General features: G+C 30.1%; 4 protein-coding genes across 6 annotated transcripts; 2 read left to right on the forward strand and 2 right to left on the reverse strand.

The window, feature by feature from the left end:
- Positions 1-241: 241 nt before the first annotated feature.
- LOC145745987 (uncharacterized) lies at positions 242-3,476 on the reverse strand. The gene is made up of 6 exons (XM_082564165.1): positions 3,344-3,476; positions 2,330-2,558; positions 1,450-1,568; positions 921-965; positions 682-827; positions 242-592 (listed from the first exon to the last, which is right to left on the reverse strand). Exons 1-6 carry the CDS (start codon positions 3,474-3,476, stop codon positions 242-244), a joined length of 1,023 nt encoding a protein of 340 aa, XP_082420291.1.
- A 3,403-nt stretch (positions 3,477-6,879) lies between these two features.
- Positions 6,880-7,624, reverse strand: LOC145745988 (basic phospholipase A2-like). The gene is made up of 4 exons (XM_082564166.1): positions 7,547-7,624; positions 7,275-7,477; positions 7,081-7,199; positions 6,880-6,995 (listed from the first exon to the last, which is right to left on the reverse strand). Exons 1-4 carry the CDS (start codon positions 7,622-7,624, stop codon positions 6,880-6,882), a joined length of 516 nt encoding a protein of 171 aa, XP_082420292.1.
- Positions 7,625-8,060: 436 nt separating this feature from the next.
- LOC145744590 (uncharacterized) lies at positions 8,061-11,930 on the forward strand. Its single transcript, XM_082562472.1, has 8 exons — positions 8,061-8,454; positions 8,648-8,873; positions 8,938-9,085; positions 9,233-9,294; positions 9,478-9,702; positions 9,963-10,156; positions 10,520-10,736; positions 10,908-11,930. The coding sequence occupies exons 1-8, from the start codon at positions 8,302-8,304 to the stop codon at positions 11,717-11,719; spliced, it is 2,037 nt and encodes a 678-aa protein (XP_082418598.1). The 5' UTR covers positions 8,061-8,301; the 3' UTR covers positions 11,720-11,930.
- Positions 11,931-11,934: 4 nt separating this feature from the next.
- Positions 11,935-17,917, forward strand: LOC145744589 (dynein axonemal assembly factor 1-like). 3 transcript variants are annotated; one of them, XM_082562469.1, is made up of 21 exons: positions 11,935-12,301; positions 12,458-12,547; positions 12,694-12,739; positions 12,879-12,974; positions 13,165-13,253; positions 13,350-13,488; positions 13,706-13,787; positions 13,923-13,994; positions 14,078-14,169; positions 14,609-14,717; positions 14,798-14,910; positions 15,111-15,277; positions 15,383-15,483; positions 15,608-15,719; positions 15,970-16,033; positions 16,105-16,179; positions 16,459-16,569; positions 16,877-16,992; positions 17,074-17,172; positions 17,244-17,310; positions 17,689-17,917. In XM_082562469.1, exons 1-21 carry the CDS (start codon positions 11,951-11,953, stop codon positions 17,715-17,717), a joined length of 2,220 nt encoding a protein of 739 aa, XP_082418595.1. In that variant the 5' UTR covers positions 11,935-11,950; the 3' UTR covers positions 17,718-17,917. The 3 variants fall into 3 exon arrangements, with proteins under 3 accessions (XP_082418595.1, XP_082418596.1, XP_082418597.1); XM_082562470.1 differs by having other exon boundaries at positions 17,692-17,917; XM_082562471.1 differs by having other exon boundaries at positions 13,730-13,787.
- The last annotated feature ends 1,234 nt before the right edge of the window (positions 17,918-19,151 follow it).

Genomic DNA, 19,151 nt, shown 5'->3' on the forward strand with positions numbered 1-19,151 from the left:
AACAGAAACATTAAGGAACGTAAATCAAAAGAATTAGTCATAATTTTTGCAAATATTTAAAATAGGTACAAAACGTGCAAAAAATTATAATAATGTTTATTGTAAATTAGATAAAAATGAGGAATTGTGGTAATTGAAGTTTACTAACATATTAGATGCGCCAGGCATCATACCTATGTACAAATAAAAGGGTTTTAAAAATGCTAGCACAGTCTGTAAACTGATTACAATCTTAAAGTGCCTATGTCATGATAAAGTACTGGCAAATGTAACCATATCTCGACACGCAGGCCTTTTCATCCCAGCGCCATTGTGAAGTAAATCTGTCAAAGCTCAAAGCTGCGCAATTTTTTGCCGACTGGCCGGCATTCTCGTCTGCGTCCGCCGAATTGCGCGGTCTCCACATTTGAAAGACGTTTTTCTGAACCCTGGTACCGTCGAAGTATTCAAACGACTGGGTGCTTTTGACCGATAGAGGTGCTAGTGGATTGGGTGTGCCATAATCTGTATATCCAGATGGGCTTGGGCTTTGTCGTTCGATTCCAATCCAATAAGAATGCAAGCGGTTAGGTAACTTCGAAACTAGAAAATTCTAGAAATAAGAAAATAAATTATTTTAAAAAAGTTTTTTAAAAATAAAAAAAATAAAAATTGCAGTTTAAAATCTGTTCCTTATAATACCTGGATAAATCTGTCCTTTATCACAGCCAGTGTAGAATGTGCACCGTAATCTGTAGTGCACCAGTTTTTAGCGTCTCTTTGCGTTAAAGCCGCTTCTCCTATGACGTAACAATACCCACCGTATCGATAATGGCCGTCCTTGCAAACTAAAAAAAAAAATTAAAAATAAGAATTATAAAATAAAATGATTATAATTTTTTAATTTTTAGAAGCATCGAAAATTGGAAATTAGATTTTACCTTCCTGTGCAGCATTTATATGTCTGGTAAGTTTATTGTCCAAACCTGTAATATAATAAATACAAAACGATTTATATACAGAATAAATAAATTCTGTTTAAGCCTTGGCCCCCTAGGAATAATCCTAAGCTATATCAATATAATAATTTAAGTTTACTCTAATACAAATATTGATTTTTGGTATTAAAAAATTTTATTAAATATTATACATGAGGTCTTGGGTTCGACCCCCACTGCTCTCATGCTGTAGCGCCATTACGTAATGCGATGTAAACGGTATGAACTCCTGCTAAGCCTACACTTAAACAGCAGCATAATTAATGGGAAATTATAATTTATACTATCCCAAACTGCCAAAGGCAACTCAAGATTGGGTCGGGGTAACAAATGTAACTTTATGCTTAGGTAGTGAAGTTGACCTTTCCCCATCGAGGATCAATAAATGAATAAATATTAAATATTTTTAGATTTAAAAGATAGGTATCAAAAATGTTTTACCAAACCTTTCACTAAAATTTTAAAAGCTTACCTCTAGCGTACGCCTCAATTTTCGGCACTTTTTGCAGCATAGCGACATCTGTCGGCGTAAGTGTCAGCCCAGTAGAGCTTCCGGTTGGCGGGTCCTCAAAACCACGTGACTTTGAAACTCTGTGAACGAAAAAACAAATTGTGACGGTAGGGTGGCAGTAATTACGTTAAATCGCGGAAAAAATCGATGTTGGAAATTAAGTTTCACGGCTCGATTTATCGATTTAGGTGAGGTACAACATTGAGTGGTATATGATCAATGCCAATCAATTCTCGGGAATTGCTCGACTGATTAAGAATTTTTTGAGCAATTTATTTTGCATATTAAAGTCAAGGTAAAACATTATTTTGTATCTACCTTTATTTAAAACGTTTACTTTAATAAATTTGGAGCTTTTAAATACCTGTTACTCTTTTAAGGAACAGTGTAATTAGTCAAATCTATTTATACAGCTTATTTTTTTTTACTAACTTATTTTTTTGTATATATCTTTATCTTCGATGTGGGAAGTCGAATGCGCGACTTAAACCTAGAGTAACATCAGTTACTCCGACCCAGTCTCGAGTTGCCTGTGGCAGTTTGGGATATTATAGATTATAATTGCACGATAATTATGCTGCTGATTAAGTGCTGGCTCAGCAGGAGTTCACACCGTTTATAGCGCCTTACTCAAGGGCGCTACAGCACGAGATCAATGGGGAATGAACCCACGACCTCATGTGTGGTGTAGCAAAATGTTTTTACCACTACACCACGCTCCAGGTGTTTAAAAATACCCCTAAAAATATCTTTTTTACACATTAAGCCAGTGTAAATATTTTTATACCCAGTTCGTTAATTTTCGCTTACTTAAAATTACTAAATTTGAACTAATTTTTACCTTGTTGTTGATTGTAAATCCGACACAATTGTTTGAATCCTAGACACCGCTTCACTTAACCGATTCACCCTGTTCACCAAGTTCCTGACATTGCTCTCCTGCCTCGCGGTGTTATCTGAACTTTCGTCCGCCATTGCAATGGTTTTCCTCGATGTTACTGGCTTGCGTGCGCCGGCCTCTGCGGGCACGGGTACGTTAATGTCACATGAGCATTTGGGCGGAGAAATCACTAAAATATAATAAAAAAATTTTAATGTTTAAATTTCGAAAAAGGTATAGTTAAAAATTTATTTAAATTAGTTTGTTAAATTTAACAAAATAAAAAGTATTTATAAAATTCAATACTATTTGATTACATAAAAAAACACCAACAAAAGTTAATGGAACCTTATTAAAATTTTTAAATAAAATATTAATAATTTTAGGCACAGTATTTTGATTGGTCATGCAGAAACGAATGCATAATCATAATTACACACCGCCTTACAACAGACCATATGACATATTATATGTATTATAGTAATGCTACAAAATACTTGGTTTCAAGAATATAGAGATCGGCACATCTGTTGAGCGTTTAAGAGCATAAAATAATACAGTTTGTTACCTACAGACCAAGGTTACTAAAAGATTCATGAGCTTAATAAATATTTGATGATTACGTTGCAAGAAGATGACTTTATTTTTTTGGGAAAGTGTTTTACGATGTGATGGCTTTATTATTGTACGGTGCCAATTTTTCTTTTGTTTAGACATTGTAGGTTAATTATTTTTTGACAAAATTTGCATATTAAAAATTTTGTTTTTTAATTACTGCCCAAATTTATTAATAAACAACTTAAAAAAAATTTCAAAATAAAAAAACTAAAAAAAATAACCCTTTTTATTAACTTTATTATTTTAAAAAATATAAAGGTATGTAAATGTACATATTTAAATTCAGTTGTACACAAAAAAATGTTAAAATTTTTTTTTTTTAAATTTAGAAACAATATTTTAGTAAAACTGACTTACTTAAGTAAACGACTGCACCAATAAGAGCTCCAACCAATAAGAACAAGCACGTGACACAAACTTTAATCCAAACTGGGGTAGGTTGAGGGGGTACCCTATATGGGTTAGAAGGGGTATCTCTATTCTTTAGCATTGTGTTGATAGTTTATGAAAATTTTAAAAACAAAATCTAAAAAAACATTTTTTTAAATAAAACCTCGAATTATTTTTTTTAATTTTGCATTTTTTTATTTTACCTTTTCTAGTTCGTTGGTAAAAGTAAAGCTTTCATATGTAAACCGAACTCACTAAAACTGTATATCTATTTTACTGTACCATAAATCTTAAACATACAACCAACCTTTTTTCTAATTAAACCATATCTCATATCCAAAATAAGAAAAGGACCCTTGTATTTTATCGTTGTTATATTTTTCTTAATAAAAATAATACATCGCAATGCAAACAGTGTATAGACCGAGCGTCGCAATATCTGCAGCAGTCACTAAGTCAATACAATCAAGCAAGCACTGTACATAAATCGATCGAAGCAATTTAGGTTTTTGTAAAATCGTCGTCAGAATACATAAGACCACGTGATTAAACATGCTTTTTTGGATTATAACGAAAATTGAGGTCAAGACCTTTTATAATGATTAGCGTTTTCATGTACTTCCTAACAAGAAAGATTTATGTTTTATTTAATTGAGAATCGAATTAGAAATTGACAGTTGAAATCCTATTTAATTTTAACTTAATAAGCAACTTAAAGTATAAAAAAGCAAAAAGTAATAAATTAATACAACTTTTTAAGTAAAACAAAAAAAAATTAAATTAAACAATAAAGTAAAAAATTAATAAATTAATAAAACTTTTGCTCAAAGGTCCGTACATAAAAGCACTAATTCTATTATCTCAAGCTAAAAAGAAATACAGTCTGTTAAATTTTTACCTTAACTACTAAAGCTGTATTCTTACAAATTTATCAACACCGGCCTAAAACAATCTACTGCAGAAAAAATTTGCGTCGTTTAAATCACAATTTCGATTCTTCAACCAAATCAATCTTTGTTTCCCGAGACAAATATAACCAAATGCACATTACCGCACAAAAGATATCAATTATCGACCTTTCTTATCTCGCCTGACGTAACAATGCATGTGTAGTAGCAACCTGCGCATCCTAGGTCAGAGAGACCATCTGTCACTCAAGTGTACAAACTCCCTTAGGCCCCGCCTACCACAAATTGAATAAGATTAACGGACTGGACAATCAGGAAAAAATGTTGATGTGTGAAATTGAAACTTTTAAATATTCATTAAACGATTTTTAAGATACAAATCGGTTATTGATTGGCTAGTTCATCAGCTACACAACTGTCTTATACAATTCGCTCACAATATTTTGTAGAATTGGAAAAACCTTACAAAATAAATTCTTTAAATAATTGATTCTTTTTTATATGTTTACATAAAAACAATAGACAAAAATTATATAAGTTTGTAAAGTTTATTTATTATTTAATTTAATTTTTGAACAAGCTAAAACAGATTACCTTACAATTCTTTAATTTTATATTTTCTTTTTAACAAGATTTCAAATTTTTTTTTTATTAACTACAAATAAAATAGTGCTCTCTGTACTACAACATATGACTAATGGCAATGCAATTGGGAGAGAAAATAGCATATAGCAATTTCTTTGTTAAATAATTAATCAATTTTTCCCCTTTTCGGTCGTAACATGTCTGTTAAGAAAGACAAATAATCCACTCTGTATTTCGCTTATTAATTTGCTGTTTTTTTTCTAATTACTGGTTAAAGCAAGCTGTCGTGTAGTTTGACAAATTTTGATTTACGATTCCATGTTTTATTTTTTTCAAATACAATTCTGAGTACTTGATAATTAAATATACTATTTAAAAATTAAATGTTCTAGATATTAGAAATTTACAATAATTGCATGATTAAGTATTTTTTACTAGCATGTCTTTTTAACAGTATATAAATGTCTTGTTCTTTTAATACATTCTGAAAATACTTGGTCGCATTTACAAACTGCATCACCGTAAACATTTTTTCCAGGCTCTGTTTGTAAAAAAAATTTTAATTTAATAATTATTTGCAATATTAGCACTACCACCATTTTTAAATAGGCAAAAGAGAAAATAACAACATGACATGATCCTAAAAAATTGATGTTATAAATTTATTAAATAACGCCTTCATTTTAGAAGTTCTTTTACTTTGTCGTAATATTTTAATTTGAAATAAAAAAATTAAATTTACCACAAGTCGATGTACTTTTGCTCCTATCACACACAGTAGTATATTGAGCAGAAAATATCAAATGTGCGGGCAGGTCACCACGAACTTTTGAAAAGCAATTATCATGTTCCACACAGCATCTAGAAATTTAAATCCAGTACTAAGTTTAATATTCCTAAATTTTAAAGGCATTTAAAACTGTAAATATTTAACATTTTGCACATTTTGGGCATATTGCTATTTTTTAGTTTATGCATATTGTAAAACATGTTATGATTTTACAATGCCAAAAACACTTGGTTTTACAACATGATGTCCTTGGTTCAATCCCCTCTGCTTCTATGCCGTACCGCCCTTGAGTAAAACGCTATAAATAAAAAAAAATTCCTGCTAAGCCAATAATTAACTAGCAGCTGAATTATCAGGCAATTATAATCTATATAATTTTCCAAATTGCCAAAGGCAACTCAAGACTGGGTCGGTGTAACTGGTGTTACGTTATGTTTAGGTCATAAGGTCGGCCTTCCCACATCGAGAATAAAAATATATATAAAAAATGCTTTGGCCAAATCTACTTACTTGTCGATGTCATCAACTGGTGTCTTACCACCACGCCTTCCACAGTTACAACCGTAGTCGTTATACTGAAGAAACACGTAAAATATGTCAAATGGATTCCTTGGGTTTCTGCCTAAATTGCAAACCATCTGACGAGCTAACCCTAAAACTTGTGACCCAGTATCGTATTCTGAATCTTCTTCTTCTAGCTGAAATCCAACCTTTAACAATTCAAGTCCCGTTTAAAAAGGCTTAATTAGCATTGCTCCGTTTAAAATGTTATAAGATAGCAGATAAAGTAACTTACCCTTTCGCCTAATACAGTTCTTGTGTTGATAACCAAAACACTTAAAAATACAACGAAATAAAATATCTTCAACATTGTTAGTGTAGTACTTAAAAAATCTAAATTAACCAAACTTTAAGTAAACTTACACAACTTACATATGGTAAAAAACGTTATGTGAGTCATCAATAGAGTTAAAGGATTGGTTCTGTGTTCCGGAATATTTTATAGACTTTTTAGTAAAAGGTCAGTAAAATAAAAATTTTAACAGCATATGTATTGGTAAACAAGAGCTTCCGAAATCATGTCTTGTGTAATGGACATAATATGTTGGTTTTATCGTTTATACGAATTTATCAAATCCAATAACATTAGTCTGTTTATTAGCAAAACAATAACCACAAGACATAAAATTCTTGGTTACATTTTTTTTCTAAATATTTATTTATTTAGGACAAGTTTTGCGACCATTGTACAAATGTCTTGTTGTCTTTAGACACTCAGCAAAAACTCGATCGCATTCACATATTTCATTAGCAAGTTTGCCATTCGAAGTTGACTCTGTAAATTTGAAAAGTAGTTAAACACCATGTCAAGAGTTATAGCCAAAATAACATTGTATTTTTGCAAAAATCCTAGGCATTACCACAAGAAGATGTATCCGTTACTGGGTTACACTTAGCAGCATATACAACTGAAAATACTTGAAAACTTGGCAATGAACCTTGGCTTGCTATATAACACTTATCATGGTTTTTACAGCATCTGTGATTTCAAAAAAACATATTGTACAAAACTTAAGCTGCTATGGCAAAGTTTAAAATACATTGGCCTACTTACTGGTCAATAGCATTGATAGGAGTACCACTACCACCCATGCCACAATAGCAACCATATTTGTTGTATTCCAACATGACAAGTAATACATTCCAATAGTTTTTTGGGTTTTTGTTTAGATTGCAGACGATTTGACGACCAAGGCTTAAAACTTGTATTCCTGAATCGTAAACCACATTGGTCCTTTCTTCTGACTCAAATTCTCTCTAAAAGTATTATATGTTACACATTAAAATTTGCAAACAATTAAATGCTAAGTTAAAGTGTTTTTTTACCCATGCTCCAAGTACACTTTTTGTATTGATTAGAAGAACACACAATCCTAAGACAATCACATAAATATTTTTAAACATCGTTAAGCTTATTCTTAGGAAACTGCCTAAAAAATTTAATTCCTTATTTTAAATAAGAACCTTTTTAAAACAATTTTGATTACAACAGCTTGCACATTCGCCAAGACGTTATTAATGATAGTAGGGTAATAAAAAATGATTGTTGTAGCATATGATACATATTCAAAACTTCCGTAATCGTTATGGGGTCTTGTAAAAGTAAGCAACTAAACGACCACCAATTTAGTGCCTTTCTAGTCTTAATTATCCTTTTTCCACATATTTACATTTATTATTTACTATTTAAGCAACAAAAATTAACGTTTAAATATAAAAATATTCATGTCCCATAGAATTATAAAAATAGACGTTTTTTTGTTGTCAGAAGTCACGCACGGTTGGTTGGTTATGTTACCGTGGAAATTCAAGACGCTTTTGTGTTTGTGAAAAGCTTCTCGCAAATTCTAGCTTTTAAATTTACTTTTGCCTCTTTATCTTATTGTTTATCTGACTTTGTGTATTAAAAAAACGACATATGTTTTAACTTGTATTTAATCTGCAAAGGTAATGATTTTTAAGCTTATAAATATTCCATTTTTTAAAACAAATCAAGTCAGTATTTAGAAAAAGAAAAAGTTTGCACTAAAAATCATTATTCTTCCAGTCCCGGTCAATGTAACTTAAATAATTTCCGCAAAATGTCTTGTCCAATTGTTTTACATTTACCTGCTGTTAGTTTTCTAAATAAGAAGCAAAAAGGAAAACAGCAAGATGGAGAAAAAATTACAATTTTACCAATTGTTGTCGATTTTGAACGACTGCTTAAGGGACCAAACAAAAATAACGATGAGGTAAGAAAAAAATAAATTTAATTTTTCTTTAAAAATAACTAAAAATAAGAATAACATTTAATTTTTACCAAATAATCATAAGTTTGTTTAAAACAAATATTAATTTATTTTGTCATATTTTTTTGCAAAAGATTCAAAATCAAAATTATGCCATTCAGCTTGACTCTCATATTTTAATTTTTTCAATTCACAGATTATTGCTGGTATTCCGAACTTGGATCTTTTGCACGCAGTTGCAACTTTATATGGAAATTCATTACCAGAAGTTACTGACGATATTATCTATCCTACACTGTGCGAGAAGTGGTCAAGAACAATATTGATGGTGCGAGATCATAAGGAAGTAAAAGAACAATTTAAAAATGGAGTTCAACTTAAAAGGGAAACTAAGAATAAATTAATTACAACAAAACCTGAAGGTTTGTTTATAATAATATGGTAATATTTATATACCAATATTTGTATACCTCCAATTTTTTAAAGATCCAAATGAAGATGCTGAAGAAAAAGACATCTTTAGTGATGAAGAGGAGGAAGAAGAAGAGGAAGGAGAGGATGTGGATGACAACTTCCTTTCAACTATTCCTAATTTTCTTGCTGCTGTCCAGGAAAGAAGAGACCAAAAGCAAAAGTAGACAATTTTAGTGTTATAATAACCCAAAGTTTAAATTGTTTAACCATTTTTTTATAATTTAATTTTTTTGGTTTGTAGCTAATGTGTGTTAAGGTTTGGAGCTAAATAAATAATTAAATGATTTTTATATAAATTAATTTATAGATGGATCAAAGGTTTACAAGGTGGAGAGAATTCGGTTGATGAAATACCAGACAACTTGCTAGGTAAATATTTACATTTTAGTAAAGTATTTGCACTATGTACTGATTAAAATAAGTGATTCTTTTCTTATTAATCATTAAACATTTAATGGTATTAGAGAAACAACAAACTGTTATAAAAAAATTTAAAATAAATTAAAAAAATCGATTTACAAAAACTATCAAATTCCCATTTTTTCCGTTTAGGAATTGAGCATCATTTGGTCGGTTGTTCGACTTTTGAGCGATCGTATGAGAAACCAGGACATCGAGTTCTTCAACTGACCTTGATGGCTGTTAGAAAGAAGTACCAAGGTCATAGGATGGGAAATTTTATGATGAAACAAATACAAGATGCCACCATTACCGGTGGTATGGATGTTATCGTAGTAAACGCTGATCAAAATGCAGTGGATTTCTTTGAGAAGGAAGGTAAGTTAATACAGTTGTGGCAGCGTAGTGTGCTAGTAAAAACACTTGCTACACCTCATGAGAGTGTGGGTTCAATCCATACTGCTTTTATGCTGTAACGTCCTTTAGTAAGGACTATAAACAATGTAAAAAAATCTAAAGGCAACTTGAGACTGGGTCGGAGTTACTGATGTCACTCTATGTTTAGGTCATGCAGTCGACCTTTTCACATCAGGATAAAGAAATATAAAAAAAAGTTACTACTTGTTTTATATTTTTAGGTTTTACAGATGATGTTATTTTGAACAGCCAGTATGCCCACATTGGTGATATTTGGTTTAACAGCAAACGAATGTGTTACCTGCCTGCTTATGCCCGATCAACACAGCACAGTGGACAAGGAGATACTTTAGATAATATTGACCTCAGAGAAATGGAACTTGAAATATCATTGTGGAAAGAAAAAAGTTTACAAGTAGGATCTTTAATTGTTTTGTTTACAAAGTGATGTGGTATAGCGGTAAGAGCATTTGACTTTACTACATAAGGTCCTGGGTTCAATCCCCATCGCTCTCATGCAGCGCTCTTGAGTAATGCATTATAAACGGTATAAACTTCTGCTGTGCCAACACTTAATCAGCAGCCTAATTTGCCGGGCAACTATAATTTATTATATTCCAAACTGCTAAGGCAACTTGAGACTGCACAAAGGTAACAGATGTTACTTTATGTTCCACATCAAGGATAAAGATATATAAAAAAAATTATATATATAGGTCTAAGGCACATGAAAAATGCTTTAATGTAATGTTTTAAGTACTTAACTAATAATTTCTAGGCCTATCAGTTACAAGCCTTAATAGTTCATCGAATGCGGCAAGAAGTTTTGACATTACGAGCACAACTCAGCATTAAAGACGATGTCATAAACCGAATACAAAGTGAGTTAGAAATCCAGAAAGATGTTAAAGTAGATAACCAGAAACAAAATCTCCGAGTTCGATTGGATGATCTTAAAATTGCGATAAATCATTTGGACGAAACAGAGAAACAAGGTTACCAGAAAAAAGTTTATAAATATTTCTATTCTATATTATTTTTTTATAGCTTTATTGAATTTTGAGCAATATTTTTAAGCATACTATTTATATTTAATTACAATGCAATGGCTTTGCTATCCTCTAAACATGCACAAAATATCCTCTAAACATGCACAAATATTTTAGTTGAATCAACTGCATCTGAAATCTCATCATCAGCTCAGGATGCTTCATCATATGAATCTGAAAAAGAAACTCAAAAAGTAAAAGAAGAAAGCGTGGAAACACCTACACCAGAAATTGAAATTGATGATGAAAATTTAGAGTCTAAAAATGACACTGATTCAAGCAAAAGCAAATCTAGCTCTTTAAACAACAGCTTCAATCTGAGTGAGAATAACAATGATCTGTCTGATATTGCATTGCATGAAATTAAGCATTGTTTTATCATGAGCATGGACATAAGTCCATCAAATTTCACAGGTTTAGAATACCAAGTTACAAATGTATTAAACGTCACCCCTTCACTGCTACCTAGTGGAATAAAATCAAGATTTGCCGAGGCAGTTAAGGCGTCAAAGGACCCAGATATAGTCACCAATCTCTACTACTGTGGAACACAAAACCAAGCAAGCAAAGAACAATTTAAACACATTAACAGATATGGTTTCGGAGTTGGCGACTTTGCAGTTAGCGATTTTGGAAGGGGGTTACATTTTAGTCGTTACGCTCGTGCAGCTGCAAGATTTTCGCCTCGAGGTTTTATATTAGTGGCAAAAGTCTGCTTAGGTCACACCCAAACTGTGACGACAAAGGAGCCGACGAGAAAGCAGCCGCCGGATGGATTTGACTCAATTTTAACGCAAGGACGTCTGTCAAACATGGACAATGAGCTAAGGTTATCTAGGTCGTGGCAGATGGGGCATAGTGAATATATTGTGTTTCGACATGTTTGTGCTATTCCTGTTGCTCTTATTGAATACAATTTAATTTGTTGATTAAGTACTAGCTCATAAATGGTTGTGTGTACGGAAAAAAACAATATTAGCATATTAATGCCTACAATAATTGTGCTTGCTTATAAAAAGGTGTTAATTTTTGTGCCTTGCTTTTATTTAGTTTTTTGCTAATTTAACTTTTTTATTTTTAAAATTGCTATTCCAATTTGCTATACTAAGCCTTAAAATTCACTGTGTCTTTTTTTATTAGGTATTTAGGGTTTATATAAAATGCCTTTAATTGTTGACTTACCTGATGAACCTGAAGTTGTACAGGAAAATATAGAAGAAAATGTAAATTTAGTTGAAGAACAATCTAACATTGAACCCATGATAGTAGATGCAAATACTACTGCAGAAACTGAAGAAAAATTACCACTAGAACTTACAACTAAAGAAGAACAAGGCTTAACAGTAAATGAACCAGAAAATATTGAAACAATTGACCAAGAATCTGTAAGTGAGGATGAAAATAATGAAGAAGGATCGGGTGAAGTTGAAACTCAAACTGAGGAAGTTGAAATTATTCCGGAATCGGCAAAACTAGGGGATGATGAAACAGAGTATGAGCCCCTTCCCTCAGTAAGATTTAATTCCTTATTATATGATGTGATTTGTATTTTTATCTAAACATTAATTCGCAAATATAAAAAACATTTTAATGTTAACATTAAAACAATAGAAATAAAAAACTAGATAGAAAATTGCAACTGGTTTTAAATTTTTTTTTTACTAAAGGTTAGTGACAATATGTCGGATGTGACAAGTGATTTTGATGATACAACATCAGAAACAACTTCAACACACGACTCTATTTCAACAATCGACGTAAACAACTATTAGTCAAACTCAAAATTATATTTAAAAAGATGTATAAATAAATATATATAAGATTAACATAAATGCTAAAAATGTTGTTTTAAAATGTCATTTTTTATTTAATTATATATAAAAAAAATTTAATGTTTATTTAGGAGAAACAAGATATGGAAGAAACGAATGAAGAAGAAGCTGATTATGGTTAGTTTAAAAATAAATTTTACATCCCAAAGATTGTAATTTTCTATCAGTTTTGGCGTTGTCATTCTTAATAAACATTAACCTAAATAAGCAAACATATCCTCTTATTAAATATGCATTATAAAACTTTATTTTCTAGCTCCCAAATCACAGATAGATATGGACAAACTTGAAAGTTTATATCCTGGCTGGAGACTTGCATTTGATGATAAAAGTGTTGAAAAAAGGAGGATTGGTAATATAAGTTATGAGTTAATTTGATCATTAAAGAAATTACATTTTATCAAAAACTAATTTAGTATTAAATGACCATAAGCCATGTTTCAAACTATGCCATATTTTTATCGCCCTTTCTTTTCATTAATTATGGGGTTTGTAATAAACAATAAATAAAAAAATCAATTATTTATTAATTTTTTTTATAGATGAAGAAAAGGCAGCTAATCCTAATGAAACGGTTGATGATATTTTAACTGAAATGGACAAACGAGCTAAATCTGCTTCTTACAAAGAGGTACAAAAAATATAACAAAACATAATTATAATCTAAATCATCAAACAAATAAAATTAAATTAGAAAAATTTAAAACATTTATTTGATATAAAACAGGACAATTCACCTTCAAATGCAAATTCAAAAAAATCTGTGCACTTCAGCAATGATGACTATTTTGATAAAGAAAATCAAGCCCCAAAAACTAAAGATAATAAAAAATCGAATTTAACAGAAAAATTAGCAGTAAAACCAGGTATAATATAAATGTAAATCAAAGCAAAAATTTGGCATTTACGAACCAAAAAATATAAAAAGCAAATAACATACTAAAGATGAAAAAGTATTTTTATAATATGTCTTAACAATTCTAAGCCTTATTATTCTTATAAACGCAATAACAATTATGCTAAATTATAAGAATCGTATAGTTAGTTGTATAGGATAATATAAAAACACATTGTTTTTAATAGTCACACCTTACATGGAATTTACAGAGGCTAAGAATGAGGAAAAAACTGGTGAAACTACTCCTCGTGATGAAGAAAAACAAATGTAAGTTGGTAAACAACAGTGGTTATTATATTTAACCCTGAGTCAAGATTTAACTTCTTAACTTTTTTAAAAAAGGGTCTTTGTTCTAAATTAGATTTAGTAAATTAGAATTATTAAAAATTATAATATTTTAAGGGTTCCTGTAGAAACAGATCAAGAGAGAATAAAAAGAGAGAAGGAGGAAAAAGAGATGGCAAAATTTCCGAGGTCATATAAAAACTAGTTTTAAAAAACTTTAAAAATATTTGATCAAAAATAGTTTTTAAAATCAAGATTTTTTTGTATTTTAGGATGACTAAACAGTCACTTAAACAATTATGTAAGCAACATAAACTTTATACGACTCCATATCTGAATGATATTCTTTATCTACATTACAAAGGTATACCAATTTTTATATAAAAGTCTATAAAAAATATATTTAAATATACTTTAATATAGCTAATAGTAGTATTGCTTTTATAAACACATCTAATACCGGCAGCTTGGTGTAGTGGTAAGAACACTTGCTACACCACACATGAGGCTCGGGTTCAATCCCCACTGAGCTCATGCTGTAGCGCCCTTGAGTAAGGCGCTATAAACGGTACGAACTCCTGCTGGGTCAGCAATTAATCAGCAGCATAATTATCGGGCAATTATAATCTATAATATCCCAAACTGCCACAGGCAACTCGAGACTGGGTCGGAGTAACTAATGTTACTCTATGTTTAAGTCGCGCATTCAACTTTCTCACATCGAGGATAAAGATATATACAAAAAAAAATAAATAAATGATTTTTTTTTATAAAGTTTTTTAAATGCTTTATTTTAATTAAAGGTTGGTGGAAAATAGAAAATTTAGATGAATATACTGGATTAAAATGTATTTGGCTTGAAGTTAATGGACTAAGAAAAATTGAAAATATGGAAAAATTAGTTAACCTAAGGTAAATGCCCACTGAATTTTTTTAAATAATTAATATTAAAATTATTAATCTTTCACATTTTTAACCAACTTATATTTCAGATGTGTTTATTTGCAACAAAACTTGATCGAAAAAATTGAAAACCTTGAAACAATGCAAGATTTGAGAGTTTTAAATTTGTGCAACAACCAACTTTCTAAAATTGAAAACATTGGTAAAATTATAAGATATCCCATTTGAATTCCTTTTAAAAATATATTCAAGTATTTAAACTATAATATTCTGTAAAATATTTTCTTACTCAAACAAAGAGTAAAATAATTTACAAAAGAAAGATATTTTTAAAACAGTAAACCTTTAATACAATTTTTGTTGCCATTGTCTTTTTTAAAATTTTAAAACTCATTTTTGCAGATTGCCTTCCACTGTTAGAGACTTTACAAATAGCTCACAACAATATATCAACTTATGATGGCTTGGAACATTTAGTTGGTTGTAAGGTACTCAGTGTACTTGATTTATCACATAATCGAATTGAAGACCAAACTGTGTTCGAGATTTTCGAGAAAATGGAAAATTTGGTAAGTTAAATTTTGTTAAAAATTATGTCTTTTACAGAAAACAGTGAATAAGGTCTAAATAACAGATTGCTATTTATGATTATTGGACTTTTTTTGTGGTTACAGAAAGTTTTAAATTTGATGGGCAACCCTGTTTTGAAGAATGTCCGATTCTATCGAAAGAACTTGATTGTTCGCTTAAAGAACTTAACTTACTTAGATGACAGGTAACTTAGATTTAAATTTTTATCAAGCTTTAGGCATTTCTTTTAATAAAAGGATGTTCTTACCTATTTTTTAACAGAGAAAAATCATTGTTTTTTATATTTGGAGATAAATATTAATTTTTAGGCCAGTGTTTCCAAGAGACAGAGCATGTGCTGAGGCTTGGCACAGAGGAGGACATGAAGAGGAAAAAGCTGAACGGAAACGCTGGGCTGACAGGGAAAAGAAAAAGATTAAGGCAATAAACAATTACTATTTATGATAAAAAGTCAAATTTTCAACCCATGAATAACAAAAAAAAATAGATCAAGGGAAATATTATTGTTTCTTATTAAAAGTGTAGTTGCTTGTTCTGGTTAAATTTACTTAAATTCATAATTAATTTATCCTTTTTTAATATGGCTAATAATTTTATTTAAAATTAGGTAATCTTACTTGCAATTTTTGATTTACAATTTAGTAATCATGCGATATTTTAATTTTTTTAGGATAGTGTTGATTATCTTCATAATATTAGGAAAGAAGCTGAAAAAAAGAGAAATGGTGAACCATGTAAGTGTTTTCATTTTTATTAAATTTAGTTTATTTTAAACCTTTTTTTTTATTTCAAATTAAATTTTTAGTGACATCAGATGTGGTACCAGTTGAAATGTTTAAATATGAAGAAGAGAAATCAAAAATATCTGAGATCCAAGAAGGTAAAATAGTATAAAAAACTCCTGCTGAGCCAGCACTTAATCAGCAGCTAAATTATGGGGCAATTATAGTCTCTATAATATCCCAAACTGCCACAGGCAACTCGAGACTGGGTGGAGTAACTGATGTTACTCTATGTTTAAGTCGCGCATTCGACTTTCCCACATCGAGGATAAAGATATATACAAAAAAAAAATATATATATATATATAAACACTTTGTATAAGTTACAGCCTAAACATTTTTTTAGAAAACTTTATTAAATTTTAAATCACTTGTAGATCAAATCACAGAGGCAACAGAAGACACAAAAGTTAAAGAAACAAATTTAGATGATATTGAAAATAAACAAGAAATTATCAAAGAAGATGTTCTGTTAGAACCAGAATTAGGTTTGAAAATTTCTAAAAAAAATATTTCATAGTATATTTATTTATTCTTGATGTGGAAAGGTTGACTTCATGACCTAAACATAGAGCAACATTAGTTACCCCAATCTGGTCTTGAGTTGCCATTGGCAGTTTGGGATATTATAGATTATAATTGCCTGATAATTAAGTTGTTGATTAAGTGCTGGCTCAGCAGGAGTTCATACCGTTTATAGCGCCTTACTCAAGGGCGCTACAGCATGATAGCATTACTAAAATACAAAGTTTAAAAATCATGATTAAAAAATAATTTAAAAATGATTTTAAACAGAAAAAGAAGAAATAAAAGATGTGGATGCAAAGTTTGAGAAATTTGATCTTGACGATCTTCCTGACCTTGAAGATATTGACCTTGAGGAATTTGAACTTCAAGACAACAACAATATGGTAAAAAAAATAAAAAAATTTCTTGATTGGAACCTAAATTAATATATTTATCCCCTTTTCTTTGCTTTTTGTATTTTTTAGCCTTTTATTCAACCCAAAATTCAAGTATTGGAGGATAATTATGTAAAAGGAGATTCATCACCGAGTTTTAAGATGTTAATTGAAGATGTAACTGATCAAGTAACTAAAACTTTATTTGATTTCTATTAAAAAATAAAAATTTTTAATTTTTTAAAATTGTATATTTACAGAACAAGAAATCGGAGGAAAATATTAAAGAAAGTGCGTTAGAAGAAAAGCAATCAGAAACTAAGGAAGGTAAAATTAAATTAATAAACAAACTTTAAAAAAAAAAATTATTGACAACAATTTTTATAGCGGCAGCGTGGTGTAGTGGTAAAAACACTTGCTACACCACACATGAGATCGTGGGTTCAATCCCCACAGACCTCATGCTGTAGCGCCCTTGAGTAAGGCGCTATAAACGGTACAAACTCCTGCTGAGCCAATACTTAATCAGCAGTATAATTATTGGGCAATTAAAATCTATAATATCCCAAACTGCCACAGGCAACTCGAGACTGGGTCGGAGTAACTGATGTTACTCTTTGTTTAAGTCGCGCATTCGACTTTTTCACATCGAGGACAAAGATATATAAAAAAAAATAAAAAAAAAAAAATAATTTTTTTTTGTAGCAGAAGATCTTGAATTTGGATTGGATTAGAGCAAATTAACATTTTGAATTCTTTTTAAAGAATGTAATGGCAGTGGAACAATTCAGTTATAAATGTTGATGTAATTGATTTTATGTTTTTGTTAGTTATTAGAAGTTTTATATATTCTATATTTTTATTGCTGCTAAAAAAAAATAAAAAAAATTGCATTGATTTTTGATTCGCATATAAAATAAAATACACTATACTAGTTAAACATAAATGGTAATAAATGTGTTTTTAAAAAAAAAAGACAATAAAAACATAATCGAAAAAACGATATTTATAAAAATAGGGCAAGTTTATTTTAATACTTTTCGCTTAGTCTACAACGTTGGGACCAAATATGGGTACTTGCTAATATACTGTCAAAAAACAAGACATTGCTAATTACGCAAAAACTATTACTAATAAGCTAAAAAACACAGAAATAGCTACGCACAATAAATCAGCAACACGTCTATGCGACTTACACATTGTATTTTCTGGCTGAGTTTCGGCTGCAAGGATTTTTCTGTCATTTCTTATAGATAAAACTGACGTAAAATTTTTTAATAAGGTTTCAGATCTTAATGTAGAGCTAACCCCATTTGTAGACATTGTAGTTGTCATTGTATTAGGAATAGTAGTAGTGCTGGTGGATGTTGTAGTTATTGTAGTTGTTGGTTTCGTTGTAGTAGTTGGAATTACATTCAAATTAAATATTTCAATATTTTGCAAGGTTTTCGAATTGCATTTGTCAGTGAAACAGCAATCCAACTCGCATTTTCTATAATTAAAACATGTACAAATATTTAAAGTGTTATTCAATAACCTTTTTTTAGTTAAAAGTTGTGTTTTTAACTTGTAAAAAGTGAAACATTTACCTGTCAATAATATCAGATGGTTCTACAGTGTCTGTGTATTTAAAAAGTTTTTCAATGTAAGGATCACATTTTAAAGAAGCACATTTTGATGCCAAAATACATTCTCCATAATAACCCCTGCCTAAAACAAAACAAAAATATCACTAAGTAACAAAAATAGTTTGTGTTTTACATTTCAAAATTAAATAAACAATTCCTTTACCTGGAAAAGCAGCGTAGCTAAATTGTGCTTCAATTCTTAAACAGGCATAATTTTCGCCGTTATCAGGACATGAATATTCATTGAAATCTCTAACTTTTCCTTCCAATATAAGATAAGCAAGAGAGTGAGACACACTATGTCCTTTCATGCATTTTGTTACGAATCCGTTGGTGTATAAAATGCAAGTTAAAGTTATGAATAGCGTATGCATAAAAAACATTATCAAATTCTTTATTTAGCTGTTCTTTTAAAAATAAAATCTATAACAAAATAGAAGTTTAATTTGGCTTTCTATTAATTATAGGCCTACGAATAGACTTCTGAATTTTTAACTATGTTTTTTTCCCTAAATTTTCTCTATATTTGAATATTTACAG

This window comes from Corella eumyota, chromosome 3 (assembly GCF_963082875.1).
Source record: "Corella eumyota chromosome 3, kaCorEumy4.1, whole genome shotgun sequence".
In the NCBI taxonomy this organism is placed as follows: domain Eukaryota; kingdom Metazoa; phylum Chordata; class Ascidiacea; order Phlebobranchia; family Corellidae; genus Corella; species Corella eumyota.